The 19,824-nt window shown below is 32.6% G+C and overlaps 1 protein-coding gene across 1 annotated transcript; it reads right to left on the reverse strand.

Moving 5' to 3' along the window:
• Window positions 1-7,836: 7,836 nt before the first annotated feature.
• On the reverse strand, window positions 7,837-18,178 carry LOC132730505 (uncharacterized). Its single transcript, XM_060716462.1, has 8 exons — window positions 18,117-18,178; window positions 16,539-16,728; window positions 15,085-15,337; window positions 14,517-14,641; window positions 13,249-13,372; window positions 12,542-12,727; window positions 11,813-11,932; window positions 7,837-11,449 (listed from the first exon to the last, which is right to left on the reverse strand). Exons 1-8 carry the CDS (start codon window positions 18,163-18,165, stop codon window positions 9,191-9,193), a joined length of 3,306 nt encoding a protein of 1,101 aa, XP_060572445.1. The 5' UTR covers window positions 18,166-18,178; the 3' UTR covers window positions 7,837-9,190.
• Window positions 18,179-19,824: the final 1,646 nt, after the last annotated feature.

The following is a 19,824-nucleotide window of genomic DNA, read 5'->3' on the forward strand; positions in this document are numbered from 1 at the left end:
ATCCCTATTGATTTTACTTTTGAAAAACAAATCATTTTCTTTGTTCTTCTGTGTGTTGAAGGATTTTATTATCAGAATACTTGAAGTCAGAGCTTTACCATTTTATTAAGTGGACTTGTTTAGGTTACTGATAGATATGATAAAAGTGTATATCTATGAAAACAGATTGCTAAATGTACCATCAGAATATTGTCTTATTCTAACTGCACATCAGGTCTGATGGTATTCCTACTCTAACGAAATTCACAGGTCATGTACACTGAATCAACAAAAAAGTCAGACAATACACAATACACTATCACACCTTCGGAGCACATGTATTGTGTCAAACCGGTGTAATCAGTGTCTTGACAGCGAAAACATTGAAGAATCAAAGGGCCGCAAGCTCTGTGGTATTTTCTGATCTTTGCAATCTAAATCGTACGGTATATATGTATGTATTTTCCTGTGTAAGTTTATTTTGATACACTATAATTCATCTTGCAGGACACCGAATTGCAGCGAATGCGTTTAATTTTTTTGCTATAACTTTTTGAATTTGATACATACTGAATTTTACATGACAAGAGTTTCTAACTTGCATTATTAGTAATACGCGTTAATCGGCATCGCTAAAAAAGCGCTTTGTTAACGCGGATTGAATTATCGGGTGCTTAACTTATAAGACCCTAACTTATAGTCCTTAATTCGTCCCTGTCCTAGAGTAAACATCCTTAGTTTATCATTCAGAAAGTCTAAATAACAAATATTCATTTAGGCGGCGTTTAATTCCGATCACAATAATCCGAAGCTTTACGGAAATAGCCATTGATTAATATGATATTCATCCGCGTTATTTGTGATTTTGCATTTATTGACAATTCTATGAGCCAAAGCTACTTTTAAACTTTGAATGCGTTATAATTCTATGGATACTTGTATCAAAATAAAAATATTTCTTTCTTTTACATCACTAGTTTTAAGCTATTTTGAGAACTACTTTTTGTTGTCAGGATTGTCGGGAAGCTATTGAATGTCAGCATTGTAGTCCTGGTCGGCGATCAGAAAATACAAAATAGAACGTGTTCTTATTTGCCCACAAGAATTACACATATTTTCTCATTAAAATGATTCAGGTAAGGTGTCTACATTATGCAAGTCAAGCAAATATGATACTTGCATCCAAGACTTGACTAGGTTTAGACGCGCTAAAAAAACCCAGATATGTTGCTAAATATGCTCCTCGAAACTTCATATTTCATATGTATTTAAAAATTGCAAATCAGCCAATAATAAAAAGCCACTTAAAGCGAAAGTGAAAAATCAGGTATCTTTGACCGCAATGACCGATTTCTATCATTTCATGAATATTATACTGTGCCAAAAAATGAAAATTAAATTTAAGGTCTAATGTCAAATAGAGCATATTGTTTAGTCATCAGCATTTAAGAATCACGGTTACAGAAAAGTTTATATTACATGTTTTTGAATGAAAGATACCAATATGACTTTTATGCTCTACTATATACTATATCATACGTAAACTAATGTATATCAAACATGTTAAGCGATAAAGAAATCATGAATCACTTTCAGAACTTCCTAGTTTCAAAACATATCCGAATTGAAGAATATCGGAATAAGGTAGTAAACTAATCAAATACGCACTTTTTCTATTGCCTGATCTTCAATACTTGGCATAATATTTGATATTTAATACGAACAAGACTTGACTTAATCAAAGCCATATCTAAGTAAGTTTTACATTTATTCTAGTATGTAACATTGATTATGGTGTAATAATAACACATTGGAACAGGAAGTACATATATGATACAATAAAAAAATCGTGATAAGGATGAAGCATTACATTCATTGCTTTTATGGGGGTATATATACATGTATTGGGGGAAAAACGTTTGGAAAGAAAATGCGGCAAACTATTTATATAATTATACACTGATGTACATTGTGTATGTTAGTACACTTATTCAGAATGTCATTTTCTACAAAATCTGTCAGCTAATAAGAAAGAAAATCGGAATTAAAGTATCGATTCGACTAAACTAATTATGGCTTTTTACATTATTCTTCACATGACACACAAGAATCATTTCTTGAAATATATCTCATTAAAGTTTCATAATTTAATGAATTTTCTTTGTTTTAATGAGCATTCCTTGTTATTAAATATTTTACAGATTACACAATATTATTCTGTTTGTAATATTTTGTAACCACGTATTCAGATCTGTTTTAGTTTCGTTTCAGAGTTTCGGATACAGCAACAATGCTATACATCTGATGAATCCTAAATACAAGAACATAACAGATACAGATAAATACCGATTGATTCTATTGATTTGTAATATGCGTACTACCAAATATTAAGCGTTATTACTATGTATTTGTTGTTGTTTCTTGCTATAGTAGATTAGAGAATAATTGATTTACTCTCGACATAAAAGAGAGTAATTGAAATGTGTGTAATAATACTACCCTAGAAGACCAGTTTGGCCATTTTAGTGCTAACCGTGCCTAAATCAAAATATCATTGAAATCTACCGAAGTGAGGGACTTTTTCAAACTTTGTAAAAGTTTTTAAGAAGAATATTGCTTGATCTTGCCAAATATAAAAAAAAACTTTTACCGTGTAGCTTTAATCTTTTAGTCAAATATATAGAGAAGCCTTAAAGAAAGCCCAAAACAACAGTATTGAAACTGTTGCAGGCTCGGTTTGATTGATTTTGAATTTATCAGGTACATTATTTGTTATTAAATTTGACATTATTAGGCCAATAAAAACTTATAAAAATATAGAATTATTATATCTGAGAAATTTATAAATAATATAAAAATAAAACAAGACTGTATTTGTTGAAAATGCTATGTCACCACAGTTAACTACACTAAATAGTAGGTATTAATAAGCCCCAGGTCAGGAGCCCATCTAACCCTGGGGGTCATGATTTGAACACCTTTGGTAAAGTTCTATTAGACAATGCTACATGTAAAGTATCTACGCTCTGGGCCTTATGATCTTTGAGAAGAAGATTTTTAAAGATTTCACTATATAAAACTAATAATACCCGGGGTGGAGCAAATTTGACCCCGGGGTCACTATCTAAACAACTTTCATAGAGGTCAATTTGACAATGCTTCATGTAAAATATCTAAGCTCCGGGCCTTATGGTTTTGGAGAAGAAGATTTCTAAATATTTAAAGTATGTGATCTATATATTAACATGCTGCTGTGCTATAAAAATGAATGAAAACAAAAGTTGAGCCCCCATTGGGGTTTGAATCCACAGCACTCAGTATAACCAGTAACGCAGGAATGTGCAAATAACGCTGGAACTGTGTAAAAGTAACGCAGAATTGTGCAATTTAGTAGCTAAACCTGAGACATTTCCCAATCTTCTCGTGTCATATTACACTTAATTTGGCAGATAAAACGTAATTGAGACTATTTTACGAGGTAACGCCGAATTCGTGAATGAAGCACTGAAGCAACGGCGGTTATCTCATTAAAAGTAGCTAAATCCTATTTTACCAGCTTCCTTTTATTGTTATTCTATTTGTAGTTTAACAAATGTTTTCGGTATACAGAATATAAAAAAATTAATGTTTGAAATGTGTTAAAAGTACATATTTATCTGACGAAACACAAAAGTCACATTCAAAACAGTAATCAGGTTGTCTATATAAAAAAGCAAACATATCTCTGAAAAAAATTGTAACGCCGGTTTAAGAATAATGTCGTAGCAGCCGTATGCGCTAATTCATTTCTTTAAATTTGATTTAGAATAAAACTATTTTGGATCGTTTACTTACTGTGTTCTACGTTTTTGCAATGCGTTGCACAGATTCGGCGTTACTTTTACGATATAATTGAACATTTCTGCGTTACTGGATATGCACGGTGATAGTATTGACAGTATTTCTAGTGTATTTAGATACTCTTCAAAGTGGAAGTAATGCATTATAGTTCCAGAGCCTACATGCAAAGGAATTTTTAAAAAAACAACATTTTTCTGCGTTCAGTCTCTTAACTCAGGATTTTCGTTGGTCAGTTTACATTTTTTGCTAGGTTCTGACCAATCAGTAACGGAGATCTACGTTTTAGCTTACAAAATTTCTTTATAAGTGCAAACACTTGTTCCTCGAGATTTTTACGCAGAAAAATGTTGTTTTTTTTGTTTTTTTTAACCTTGATGACTAACCTTGTACGCTATAGTTAACTTGTGAGTCAATATTTTCTTTACATTTTTCCAAATGACATGTTTGGCTTTGGATTTTTGCAACCGGATTTGAAAAAAATATATTGACAGACAACAAAATAATTGAACATTTTTGTTTTATTATATTTACTTTTCAGATTCATATATATTACGTTGATGATTTAATTTATGGTTCTTCACGTTACCACTGCTCTATACTCATGATAAAAATACGTAGCAATGAAATTGATTTTCATTATAATATGGGTGGCTGATAAGTAATAGAAAGAGCACCGAAACACGAGGCTATCTGATTTGTACGAGGGGGCGTAGCCCCCGAGTATTAATCAGATTACCGAGTGTTTTGGTGTTCTTTCTCTTTTGTATCATAGTCAAACATAAAAACACGTTCCCTGTTGTCACAATATGAAACCCCGGCTAAAATGAACCAATGAACGAACATCTGAATATGATATTTCTGTCGCTTTCCCTTTCTCTGCCGTCACAATATGTAAACCCCAGCAAAAATGAGCCAATCAATGGGCATGCTCTGGAGTGCGGGTAACTAATACCCGCACTCCAGTTAACGCACTGTGCATGTATATGTATACGATTTAGCCCTGACACATTTTCAACAGAAAGGTCTCCAAACTATGATACAATGTCTTATTGTTATGTATTTTGTATGTATAAAATGAAGTTATACATAAACATGAACATGTAATGTACAACCGGTTAAAAATTCGTACGCCTTGCCGTTTATATTTTATGGTAGGTAAGTTTCTCAAATTAATCTGTCTTTTTATCTTGAATGTCATACAATGAGATATTTAATCGTCACAGGAACCATTTTGAACAGGCGATTTATTTTTATATATCAAATTTCACACTTGGGGCGTATAAATATACACATTGAGATATACAAATAATATATAAACAGACTTTTAATAATTGAAAATCCATCAGCGTGTTGATCAGACACTCGCATTGATATTCCCATGGACTTACAGAATAAGAAATGGTCCCTAATCATACCTTAAAATTGAGTTTTTATGCTAAAGAGATGATTTTTCTAACAGAATGAAAAATGCCGGACACATAAAAATAATCCCGTTATATAGGGGTACCTAGCCAATTTTTTGGCAAAATGACTTCAAAGAGGATCACCCCCCCCCCCTTTTTTTTCATTGAAATTGTCTGCTGATCACAGGACTGACATACACTTTTTTTTATAAATAAAAATATCCAAGCAAGTCACAAATTATCGTAGAAACTTAAAGAATATCATTAAGATACGGGATGAACGCAAAAGTGATCCGCATGCGACATAACGTTCTGACAATATGTGAGTAGTACATAATTTAAAATTCAATGTAGTTAAGGGAGTTTGTCTGCTAAAGAGGACGGAGAAACTAGTATATTGTATTTTCAAGTTAAATAATATCTCAACATTAAAATAAACGGCTAGGGATTACTGTAATAAATATTGAATTACCTTACATTTGTAACAAGAAACACATGTACATTGTATTGAAATATTACGTGCGTACGGGTAAATATATAGCAACTGTAATATGAAAGTTAACTGATTATTACAGCAATTTCTTTCTTCTGTCTTATGTGTTGAAAAAATAGGAAAGCTAACTTGTTTTCGTCGTCCATCCATCCAGATCGATTGGTTCAATTTATTGACATCTTTGGAGCAATGTTAATCCATCCGGGAGTCTTTGAATTATGACCCCTTGCTACTTACTTTTTGTATTTTCTGATCGCAAGATCAGTAAATACATAGCTAACATCCACGGTCTAACACAAATTTTCCAAACAGACCTAACAACGCAAAGTAGTTCTCACTCAGAACTGCTTAAAAACCAGCAATTTAAAATAAAGAATAATTGCATTTAACGAATTACAGTGCATTAAAAGTTTAGAGTAGTCAATAGAAATATGAGGTTACAATCACAAATTTCGCGGATGAATATCTTTTTTACCCAATGAAAATGTTCGGCTATTTCCGTAAAGCTTAATCAATGAAAATGCTATTTTTAGCTATGTCGATTACCGAATACTCCAGAGCGTAGAACACAAATAAATCTGACTGTCGAGTAGTGGAATATATACATGTCGTACTGTTTTGGCGAGAAGATTTTCGCTATATTATTTTCATCAGTGTTAAACAACAGGTTTATAGTGAAGAAAATACCTCGAAATTAGTAAGGATTACAAACACGGAATGGAAATTCTCAATTTAGAATTACAATGTATTTGTTATTATTCAAGCTACATATGTATTACTTCACCGTGGTGCAGAGGTAGCGCGCTCGTTTAGGGTGTGAGGCCCAAGGTTCTTATCCTAGTCGAGGCAATCTTTTTTTTTGGAAGTGTCTTTTTTAAGGAAGTTGCCACGATATGCAAGGATAAAGTATGGCTGTCATAAAAAATGAAAATGATTTTTTGATGCAACTCTAGTCATGCAAAGTTCCATATGTATCAATTTCAAACTGTTATAGACGCAGTCGCTGCGTAAGATTAATTATAGTATATAAAAAAACTTATATAGGAAAACACATACAGATAGTCAGTATGATTTAGATTGCAAAGATCAGAAAATACCACAGAGGTTGCAGCCCTTTGATTTAAGGAGAGGGCCGATCGCTAATGTTGTAAGACCTTTGGCCCAACTCTTTTGCTATTTGTTATTTCGAAATCAAATTGTTTTTCTGTATATTTACACGTATATATTAGCAACAAAATATGATTAAACTTAAATCGAGCTACTTCAATATAGGCATTTTAAGAATTTTGGCCTAGTGGTTATTTCGTAGAAAAGAAATGATGCTTACTACATCCTTTGAAAATCTGAACATGAAGTTTTTAGTTAAGAACTTTTATTATTAAAAAAGTGGTTAATTAGATTATATTATTACCTGTCACATGTAAATTTTGTTATAGGGGTTATTCTTACTGTTAATGATAATGTAACACGTGACTAAGTACTTTGTACTGTTACATATAAAAGTACTTTTAACAGTAAAAATCTGGTCACAGGGGTTATGCTCTAGAGAATAAAATGGCCGCCATTTTTCCTCAATCAGCCTAGTTGTCCGAGGTTCAGTGCGAAAAGTAATCACCAGTGACTTTGACAGCCAAAACATTACGCTGTTTGTACCTTAGAGCATATCTTTTGAAGTAAACATCCGTTTTCATCGGAAGTTATTAAATGGGGATATATATGAATCGGGCGATTAAAGAATGAACCAAAAGATTACTTAACCAACCTAATCAGTGAAACGTGTGGTTGACAGATCTACAACACTATTCAGAAGCAGGATATCGTAATTTCACATTGTCAAAAATCGTATTTAAGACTGCATCAGATGTCACAGATCATAACTGTATAAATGAGTTTTTGCTATGATTTCTAAATGCAACATAGCTTATCGTATGTACATGTATATCATCATTTGCTATAAGAGTACAAGAAATGCATCGCACAACTTGCAAAGTAAGAATATTTGAGTTATTTTTACTCTTGGTTCAATTTTTTTTAGTTTGATTCAAAAATAGAAATAACTGGTTACATTAATATAATAATACACAACAGAATGTATATGATAATATAAAATCGCTAGTTCGCTGCTAAATAAGATATTTTAATAGTTTTTGATTAAATGCAATTCTTTTAATCTTTAATCATTCTAGTCAGACTAAGAAATCTTGTAAAAATACTATGTGCGAAATAAATACATTATAAACTAGATCATATATAAATATTTAATCTTTTCAAACAAATACACATATTATCACATGTTTATTATAGCAATCATTAAAAGCTTTAGATAAAATAAATTTCACGAATAACTCTTTATCATGTACTCGTAGTTTTGAAATTCCACCAACAGCTATTTGAAAGAGTCTGCCTGTATAACTCGATAATTATACTTCTACTATACATGCATAGTGTACGTTAAATTAGAAATGATATTTTTATGTGTTTTAAAACGTCGTGATGCAAAGTCAGTAAACATCTATTTATTTTGACAATGTCAAAACTTAAATATATTACATATATACACCTTAAAACAAATGACATCGTTTACCCTATTCTCTTCAAATTGTCAATATGTCTTACACTATAGTACTGTTATACAGATTTTATCTCTACCAGTCTCATCATAGTCTTTTATACAACGTCATTCATTTTATCTAGGTACAATAAACAAATAACCATGGTCGTCAAGAAATAACTTAAGAAATTTACCCGAAACTACAACAAAGTTATGCACACATCCTTGAATTAATCTGCATTTTAATATCATCTGTTTCTTAACGTTCTTGTTATATCGTTTTGTTGTATAGACTCGTAAGATCTTACGATGTTGCTAGTACTGTTGTCGACTTTTAAAGCATGTATCAACAGCTCATGGTACGCTATCCTGTATGTGTCTGGATCACTTGATTATTATATACATGTTATATTAATATAACATAACATAAATATCAGCAGGAATTAATGGCTTTTTCAGTAGTAAGCTTTTCTCTTGGCGTTATACACGTTGCAACACAATAATTTCACTACAGGTTTTAAATTTCATATTATGAGAGGTATAAATATTGATAATATATATCAACTAGCAAAGTGTGCTTTTATAAAGTTAAATAAATAAGAAATGTCATGCTATGAAACCCAACACTGTTCCTTTGTAATATCTTGAAAGAAGCGAAGTATTGTTCATACTAATGTATGCATAATTCTTGCAATATTTACTCACAAACACTTTTGTTAGGTGGGTTCTTCCTCCTGGTAAATGCAATTATAACATTATCTTATAGAATACAGCAATACCGGGGTATACACTAACACAGGACAATACTTTGCTAAAATTGACAATAATTTCACCTTGAGAATTATATGTATTGGTTGTTCATTTATTTGCTTGTTGCAATTTAATTAAATCTAGCTCATTAAGGAATCTATACAATTGAATTAGTTATAATCCTAGCAATGATAATATATCCAAATTTGAATTGCTACTTCTGGACTGCGCACCGAGTGAAGGACGTCTTTCCAAATTATTATTTACAAAAACGCGTCTGCTTATTCTACTTGGTTGTAAAGAACGAGCTGATAATATATTTCTATTTGGCATTGTTCTAGTTGGTTGTCTTTGTCTAATCACAGTATTTCTTAATCTTGGTGTACGCGTTCGAACAACTGGTGTGTTTACAATTTGTCTTCTTTGAACATTTGGTTGATACACTATACGTCCACTGTGTAACATACTTCGAACTGTATCTCTTCCTAAAGCATTAATTAGTCGACGCAGCTGTGTAAGTGAAACGGGGAATACACGTCCAATTGAAGGCTGTACTTGTCTGGTTTGAGGCCTTCGTACATTTACACGACGATTGTTGTTTATGGGAGGGATAGTCATTACTCTCCGCATGTTTTGAATATTATTACCTCTGTTAGACTGTTGACCATTGTTTCCTTGATTAGAAGTTCGTGTAGATATTGCGCGATTATTACCAGAAGACAATCTTGATCCTCGTCTAGTACCTTGTTGCGGAGGTGTTCTATTTATTTGAACCGGAGTTGCTATATTAGATCCAAGAATATTCCCAATATCAAGTTCTCTAAGAACGGTTTCTGGTCGGAGTTGGTTTCCTGGTTCAGGAATTAAAACTGTACCTGAAGTTGGAACATTAGTCTGTAGATTATTCAAAACCTGAGTTAAACTGTTGATATTATCAATAGGAATAACTGCTTTCACTGTACCCCCAGGCACTATACCATGTGCTTGATCGCCTACTGCATGTGAATGACCAGAAGCCGGCATTGGATGAATGTCAATAGGACCGTGACTAAGAAGTTCCTGGACCGAAGGGGGCAGTGCGGACCGAATGGGGTCAGAAATGTCAATACGTCTTTCAGTTGAATTTGAAGAGGAAGAGGAGGACGAAGATGACGATGATGAACTGCTATTACTACTTGAGCTGGACGAAAACGAAAAATTGACGTTTGGTCTTGATGGAGGTGCTGGGCGTACTGCTGCAAGACCTATATCAGAATGTGCTGCTGCAGCAATTGGAGGGGAAAAATCAACAGCCGGAGACACTCCCAAAGCTTCTACAGAGGGCATTGATTCCACTGCAATTCCTGCAACCGCTGGCTCCACCACTGGTAATGCTCCAACTACAACTGGCACATTCTGATTACTCACTGAATGTTCACTCACAGTACTAGGCGACCCCACTAAGTTAGGTAGACCACCAATAGGGATTTGGTGGATGACATGATCATGGGAACCCATGGGTACATGTATCGATGTGTCTGATATAACAGGTGCCACTGGTGCTGCATTTGACGTAGGTACGTTGAAAATGTCGCCTGTCGATGGTGGCACCATTGCCACTGGTGGAAGGTCTGGTGGTAAATGAGGCACGGAAGAACTCGGATGTACATGTGTAGAATGTGGTGACTGTTGTCCTTGAATATGATTTGTCGAACTTTGCAATTCTCTACCCATAGTGTGCCCGCTGTTATGCATAAATTCTAACGGAAATGTGCCATGAGTGTTTGCACTAGTGAAGTTGGCTAACGCTGACCCTGCCATTTCGTTAGGAAAAACCGATGGCGGAGGTCCGTTGTTTCTTGAAAACGAATTCCCAGTAGATAGAACATTTTGGATTGATTCTTGCATATTTGGCCCAGGAAACAAATTTGGTACATTGGAATTCGGTATTTGTAGAGGTGTATTCAAAGTTGCAAAATTACTGGACTGCGGAACGGCTGTTGCTATGTCGTGAACAACAGGGTTAGAATGCACAACAGCTCTATTACTGGGATCACTTATAATAGTCGGTAAAGCATTTTCTTGCAGTAATCCGGCATTTTGTGGAACAGAATGAGACTTTGGAGGAGATAGCTTTGTTGTTCCTTGCAGCAATAAATCTCCGATAGCTTGTGCAGCAGCGCTGGTTCCTGAATTGGATTGGAAAATTGGAGGAGGTCGTGGGATATCAGGCACTGGCGGCGACAATAACATATCTACTGGCAACTGATTTGCCGCTAAATCTAATGGATTTTGACTTTGAACATTCATAGATATAGACATCGAACCAAGTTCAGAGTTAATTGCATTAAGAAGGGGATATGGTCCTTTTTTGCAATATTGTCCAGAAAAATCGTCAAGTGCAAGTGACCAAATCATTATTCCACCGTACTTATTTTGTTTCATCCATCGTACCTGTAACATAAAACAAATTTCATTAGACACGTCATGAATTATGCATGAAAAACGAGCAAAGTAAACAAATAAATGAATATGCAACTTTACCATGATTTAAAACATTATATGAGCCGCGTCATGACAAAACCAGCGTAATGCGTTTGCGACCAGCATGGATCCAGACCAGCCTGCGCATCCGCGCAGTCTGATCAGGATCCATGCTGTTCGCTTACAAACCCTATAACACGTAGAGAAACTGATAGCGAACAGCATGGATCCTGATCAGACTGCGCGGATGCGCAGGCTGGTCTAGATCCATGCTGGTCGCAAACCCATTATGTTGGTTTTGTCATGACGCGGCTCAATTATATTATTTATTACCTTGGCAATAACACTTTCTTCATCGTCATAACCAACCCACAAGTCTCCTCTGTGCATATATGGTGCTCTATGCTCTGCTTGCCATACTCGTGTAGCTCCTTTTGACAGTTCATCGCATACCTTTTGTCAAATAGGAAATAACTGTTAGGCTGTCCCATTTGAAATACATGGTAAGATATGAACATTTATTCCAACTTCATTTTACACAATCGATCCATTTTAATTAATTTCAACCTTAACATAGTTTATGCCCGTCGTCTTTCTCATAAGTAAATCCCAAGTGTTTGTCCAGATTGTAAGACACCAAAATAAAACAAGGCAATGTGTAAGTTGTTAATGGGCTTTAATTTTAAGCCGATAAAAATCGATTCATTTCCTAAACATATTTTCAATATTTCTAGAATATCTTGAAATTTTGAGAAATGTTCAAAATTATTTTTAAATTAAAATTGAAACAAATAATTAGATCTAGTTATCAAAATATAAACTTTAAACTGACTATAAAATTGTTTATATACATTTTGTCTATTGACGTATTGAGTAAAGAAATATAACATGTCCAGAGCCAATTAGTTAAACATAAAATATTTTGGTGTTCATAATTTATATTAACTGATCTGATGGTGTCATCTCGACCTGGATCATTTTGTGATATAGAAATATGGTAAGGTTTAGTTTAACTTAAAGAGACAATGATATATATTTGGTTTAGTTGATGTTAAGTATTACTTCATAATATGCCATAAATCCTGGTTCCCTGGTGTACTTTCCCGCCGCACCAGCTCCAACTGCGGGGGCACCAATCCCATTGTTCATCGGTGATTGTAATTTAAAACTTCTACCATATAATCCAATACCAACAATTAGTTTATGTTTTGGTGCGCCACTCTGTGTCCAGTATTTCAGTGCCCACTCCTGAAATGTTGCAAGTTAGAAACACTTAAAGGGAGATAATACTGAACTTAATATCCTTTTTATTCACCACAGTTATGTTTCCATGAAATCATTTACTACATAGTTCAATGTTAAATTATCGTTGGTAATATTTCTAAGATAGTCAAAAGTGACCTTAACATGCGGTCTTGAAAAAATAGATGAACCACACACTCAATGACCACATACCAAACATAACACATCTTTGTTTTAATGTACTAAGAGACTTTGTACGAGGCAAACAACGATAATGGCACGATAATGGCACATTTACGTCTAAAAGTGAAAATGCAGCATTAGTGTATGAGTACTGTAACCACCCATAGAGCAATTGCGTCATTGAAAAAGTGAATGACTGTATGTCTTCTACATGACTGTTTACGTTGGACAAACACAGAATTTCTATATGATAAAACACGTCCCCGTCATGGATAAATTGTGATATTTTAACAGTGATTAAAAACTGCATTTGAAATTTCTTTTCGGAATATAACATGTTTTACCATATTAAGAATTGCATCGGCGGAACTTTCAGATGTTCTTCCAAACAGCGGGCTATTGTGTCCTGTCGTAGCCTCCCATGACCCATGTAGATCATACGTCATTATGTTTATAAAATCGAGGCTCCTAAAATCAACATCATAGCAAAATGACATCAGAATAAAATAACGTATTTTAGGTGTATGCATCGACTGCAGAATTAATTGAATGTTATGAATATAAATTATAAAAACATAAACTTCGCATCGACAATTTTTACATTATACAAAGTCTATTAGATAAAAATATTGTATATTCTTATCAGCAATAACTTTAAAATTGCCTATGTATTTGCAATAAAGTTTTTAAATATTAATCATATATTTATTCTCAATCGCGTAATTATAAAGAATAAGTTAACCCTTAAAGATATAAATATAACACATATATGACCCAGATACATTTCTAGAGAAGCACTGCTCGTTTCATATATAAATGTCACGTGGGTAAGTTAATAATGATCATCTTATGATCAGACAATCATTGCATATCTTATTTATTGGCAAGTAATAAACTTAGGACAAACATTGTATTCACGATCTGTCAAATACATTATAATATCGCCTTGAGCCTTCTGATGAGCAAAAGTTTATTAATATAAAAACTTCATTACAAAGAAATAATTTGATAAATGTTGTCTCTTTTTTCTTAATTAAACTTCCTTTCTTTCGTACTACCTTTCTGTTTAATTAGATATTATATCAGAGCAATGCTAAACAGACACGAAAAGTGTTACATCAAGACCAGAATTGTATAGCTTATTCTAAGGGATATATATCATTTTGGGCTACCTTACCTGCTGCAATAAGTTATGATAGATAGACAACATATATTATCATATTTCTGAATTGCTTGTCAATGATTTATACCAACCAACGTATATTACACGCCCAAAGTGATAAAGCTGTATGCCTCTAGATGAGCAAAAACTACGTCAGAAAAATCAAACTTGTGAAAACGTTACTAAGATTTTAAGAAAACTTAAAAAGATTGAAGTAAAATGTTCATGCTTTGCAATTAATGACTGATTTTACTGTATTTATCACCCTATTTCTACTTTTTATGTTTTTGTGGAATTCGAGTATTTTCATGATACACAAAGAAACTATAATTTATTATCAGATCCAGTTTTAACACCTTTTCTGTCATGAAACATGTTTTATGTAACCACAAATATGATCACGTGAGATGCCATATTCATTATTGATGTGGAAATTATTGCAATTCTTACTTGGCGACATTAGGTATATCATATCCAGCATCTATGTTAGATTTGCCAGCCGGTACAGCTGCTGTAAGTAGGAGTTGTGGACGTCCGGTATGGTACGACTCTTGTTCAAATGCTTGTCTTAATTCCTGAAAACATTTACAAACTAGAAACTAATTCTGAGTTTTATATGAAGTAAAATAACTTACATCATGATCGGTTACAGAACCCAGACCGGTAAAATTGATAGATCCCTATTCTGACCTTTTTTCGAATAACAATAAATTAAATCACAAACATTTACACATGCTCTTGTTGTGGTGAAATTCTTATTGTATCCATTAATCTGATAATTAGAATTAGACAGGTCAAGGACCTAGGGATTACTTGTACTGTTCGTGCATGTACACATGTACAAATGTAAAAAGTAATGAAAACAGTCTAGTCATGTTTCCAAATGCCATTGGAAGTAGACAAAAGTAGCATATAGTATGTCCTGACACATTATTGAGCTAAATTAAATGCATAGCATGAGATTGATTACAAATGTTTAACTGATTGTATTTAATATACATCTACATGTATTTCTTACGCTTAGTAAAAGGACAAGATTTTCCTTGTCTGAAGGTTTTCCGCCCCGCCTCGCTGGATACTCCCAGTCCATGTCTAGACCATCAAAATTTCTTTTTCTAAGAAAGTGTAGAGTGGAATTGATGAACTGCTTTCTATTGGCCTTAGTCGACACCATATCACTGAATGGAACACTTCCGGCATTCCAACCACCTGTTGCTAATAATGTTTTTAATTCTGGATTTCCTACTTTAAGGTTATTTACCTTATCATACCTAAAACAAACACACTTTTATTAGTCTTATTTATAGCTGTTCTTGTATTGCAACAATAATCAGAGTATTAAATCAGATTTACAAGAACATGTAACTGTTTTCTATTTGATACCCACATATGTACTTATTTACTTGATTATTGTAATGTCTGTTGCTACAAATGTAACGTTGACGAAATAAACGATGTTGTATTGTATTGTATTGTATTGTATTGTATAGACAAATGTAAGCTCTAGATACTACAGTAACAGGATTGTATGTACGTAATAAATCTTAAAAATATTAATTTATTTCATTGTGTTTGAAATAAATGAAGCAATGTGCATTTTTAAGCTTTTGTTCCTTGTTATAAACCAGTAATTTGCATAAGAAATGGATATAAATAATATACGAGTACGGACATTGTAAGTTTTTATTTCAGCTTTTGAACACCTTGATTGTTTTTTCTTTATATTCGTTTTATCAAAACATGTTCCAGCAGCATCAGAGTTTAAAACATATTAAACACAGGTGTTGACAAGCACAAAAAGGTTATATATACATCATAGAATTAAAAAAATTGCGTTTATATTTCTTAAAGTTTATCTTAACAATACATAATTACATAGAGCTTGTTAATCAAAGGAATCCGAAAAATAGAAGCTGCCATTTACTGAACAGTTGAGGAGTTTATTGATACTGAAGGGACAAGGGCGTCTCAAGAATTATTGCTTATAACATTTTTAACATATTTCAGAACAGTTTCTTGGCATTTTCGTGATCAATCAGATTTGATACAATACAGTATTCTGTAAGGTTTTAACTCTTTCACAACGCTTTTACTTGAAGACCAAACAATACTTTCAATGTCTCATCTTTATATCTACTTTGAAAATATATATTATTGTACAGATATTCATTATTGCATAAAAATGCAGCTTTTTAATTATATAAATGCCAAAAGCCATGTTATTTCATTTAAAACACGTATGAATGAACACGAAACACTTAAGTAGGAGATTATAGTACATGTATGTCTATTTTTTTTAATAGTGGATCATAGAAAACTATGAATAAATAAGAATACAATGATTTTATACTTGTACAATAACCTGAACACTTATATGTGCAGGTAATTCAATTCTGCTCTTATTTTTCACTCTTAAGTTTTTTACGTTTCAAATGTATAAACACTTATTTACGAACGAAAAAACAAACTTACATTCCGACACTCCATTCCGTGGAGTCATCATTCCATTCAAATGGTACCAGTCTGTTACCCTCCAGTTTACCAAACGCATATATTATATGTGAGCACAACTTAGGATCTATGTTATCAGGTGTAAATTTTCCTCCGTTAGGTCTGTATTGTGACCAGTTTGTGTAGTAACATACTCTTAAATAACTATATACTGTAAAGAAATTTGTGAAAAAATAACATATATAGCATATAACGTATAACAGGAAAAAAATTAAACTCAATTCAAGTTTGTTGGATAATTGCTTCTTTGCATATTGTAACCATGTAGGATGAACTTGATGAACCTTTTTACATAATAGATAAGATCACATGATAGAATATCCACCAAGCACCTTACAGACACATATCTTAAAATACGAATGTCTTGATCGTTTTGTGGCATTGTCTTTTTGTAATATGGGGAAAACAAAGTGGCGGATCCAGACAACCATAGCAAAATATATAACCGTTTTCAACATATTTTGTTCCTGTCGTAGAAGACAGGTGGCTGCGACCGGTTGTTGTTGTAGGCAAAATAAAAATATCTTTAAATGAGAACGATTGCTTTTTTCTTAAATTTTCAATAGATAAAGAGAAAACTAGTTTTAAAATATTTCTAGACAGGCCGGTGAATTTTCTATTCAGATACTTCAAAAACTACTTTTTGGCTTCTTGCAAACAACTTCATTTAAAACGCATCATTTGTAGATAAAATAAATGCTATTCTAATCTTATGGGATGGAAAATGTCATAATCTTGCTAAAATATATACGACAAATTAAAGTACTTCTCGTTTAGAAGAGATACGATGCTGACCCCTAATAGGTAAACATATTATAGTATTAGTCTGTATGTCACAAGGTGAGAAAAATGTTCAGCCCGACCGAAACTCGAACTCGGGACCATCTGAATACCGTACCGCGTCTCTACTGACTGAGCTATCTGACCATTTACACATATCCCCCATAATAAGTGAACAGTTGCAAATTGTACAACATTTTTGCACAACAAGTACTTATTTTTTAACAGAATTCACCACGATAATAAACTTATTAATCTCTTATAATTAAATCAGTATTTAAACTATAAAAAAAACACTTCCAATAGATGAAATCGTTCGATATAACCAAAACAGACAAAACAAAAAACCGATTCTCGATAAAAATTATTGTACTCTTTGCGATTTATTTAAAACAAGTTTTCTCTTCAAGTATAAAATGTTAGCAAAGCAGAAGTGTGCATGTGAAGTTTCCATTTTGCCTTCAATAACAACCAGTTGCAAACATATATATTCTAGAAAAGGGACAAAATACATATAAAACGGTTTCATACTTTGCCATGTCTTTATTTTCGCCATCTTGGATGCCTACGCCACTTCTCATCGATCACACAGTTAATACTGTATAGACAAATAATTTAAAAAATGAAATACAACTAAAACCCAAAAACAAACAAAAATTAACATGACTTTTTCACGCCTATAAATTTTAATTACGCCCCCATATTTGAAGTATTGTTGTAAAATTTGCACGAAATGTACAACAGAAAATGTTTTCTTACCGTGTTTGTAGAACAAGACTGTTAAGATTATTGACACTGTTGTTTTCATCTTTGGTTTATTCTGAAAAATAGAAATTATTTCTATTGTCAGTCACAAAATTATTCTATAAATTAATCAGATTTTTATTATTTCAATCATTGATTCTCATCAGAATCGTAAAAAGCTTTGAAATACCTCTCTCCAATAGTTGTAAAAGTAGGTCCTTATCAGAGCATGTATTCAGTATTTTCTATTCTTAAAATACAGTTGTGGAATACGACGAAAGCAACTTCGGAAAATTCTTTTGAATATTTACTCTGGCAGATGAAGTATTATGGAAAATAAAGCAAACACAAGAAATGTTATCATTGATTTTTTAAACATAAAATTTTGGTTTTCGTGACAGAAATCCAGATTAAGCTATTAATACTTTTTTTTTTACAAAACAGTTATAGACTTTTTAGCAGGTGAATATGATGTGATTTAACCTTGGTTATTATTTGTCAGAATTTAATATATGATAAGTTCACCAGGTAAAATGTCTTTATTTGTACACTTGAAAAAAATATATATTTCATATATTTCTATGTCAGCTGAGCAATACAAAAATCGAATTGTGTAAATGTGTTTTAGTAGGCGGTCCTTTACGCTCGTTTGTTTAATACACATGTAAAAAAACATTCATAACAAGATTTTTCATCTATTGGTCTGACCGTATGATGGTCGTAGAATATTATGTCTGTCTGCCTTTGTTTATGTTGATATATTTTTGTAAGATGTCATGTTTATACATATGTTATACACCACTCGTATGTAAAACAGATCATGACCTAGCACTTATTTTCCTCGACCTCGACCAACATTTTAGGGAGAATTATACTAATATACACTAGATAAATAGATAGATATTTATTCAGGTTAAAACACACATACATGTATACATAATACAAACACTTAAGCATTTTATATAAAACTGATGACACAAGTGTAATAAAATATTTCGGAAGCTTGTAAAACATAAATATCACAGACGGCTCATTAAATAATAAAATATAATAACTAAAAACAAAATCTAAAACTCTTTCTTTCCTATGACAAGATATCAATTTACTAGTTTAATAAAATGTGACGACTAAATTGGAAGCATGTATAGAGTAGTGTGCAATAACCTCGGATTGCCCATGAAAGCCCGAAGGCTTATTTCCAATGGGGTCCTTGGATATATACTTACTATAATATACAATATAACAAACAAAAACATTGAAAAATACAAAACTTTGGAAACTGGAAGATGTCATTTACGTAAAATATCAAACTTTATTATTTCCATTAACTTTGCTAAAAGGAAAACAATAAAAATGAGATCAATATCTAGTCATACTGGTGAATTTAATTATGATTTTCTAACTGTTCTAGTAAATGGGCCTTCACTGAGCTTTTGAAATCTCCTATCTTACTAATTTTTTTGATGCATGTAGGCAAGGAATTCCAATCATTAATTCCTTTTTGAAAAAAAAGTTACATTATCTTTCCCATAACTTCTTGGGACCCTAAAATTGTACTGATTCGCCCGAGTTGAATAAAAATGAATGTCTCTAACAGGTATAAAATTTTCTTTCATATATGAAGGGCACTGGTTATTAACAATTTTAAAAACATGATTAAGACGTAATTGCTTATTTCTGTTTTCTACATTTAGTAAGGACATATTAGCAAGAATAACATTAT

Source organism: Ruditapes philippinarum, unplaced genomic scaffold, assembly GCF_026571515.1.
Source record: "Ruditapes philippinarum isolate M1 unplaced genomic scaffold, ASM2657151v2 ctg5872_1_1_1_1, whole genome shotgun sequence".
Classification (NCBI taxonomy): domain Eukaryota; kingdom Metazoa; phylum Mollusca; class Bivalvia; order Venerida; family Veneridae; genus Ruditapes; species Ruditapes philippinarum.

Excerpts from the sequence above, each read along its gene's own strand:
- LOC132730505 (XM_060716462.1), bottom strand. The coding sequence starts at position 18,165 with ATGAAAACAACAGTGTCAATAATCTTAACAGTCTTGTTCTACAAACAC. Across the intron at positions 16,729-18,116 it reads AGTCTTGTTCTACAAACACG|TATATAGTTATTTAAGAGTA; the intron begins GTAAGAAAACAT and ends ATTTCTTTACAG. Across the intron at positions 13,373-14,516 it reads GATATACCTAATGTCGCCAA|GAGCCTCGATTTTATAAACA; the intron begins GTAAGAATTGCA and ends TGTTGATTTTAG.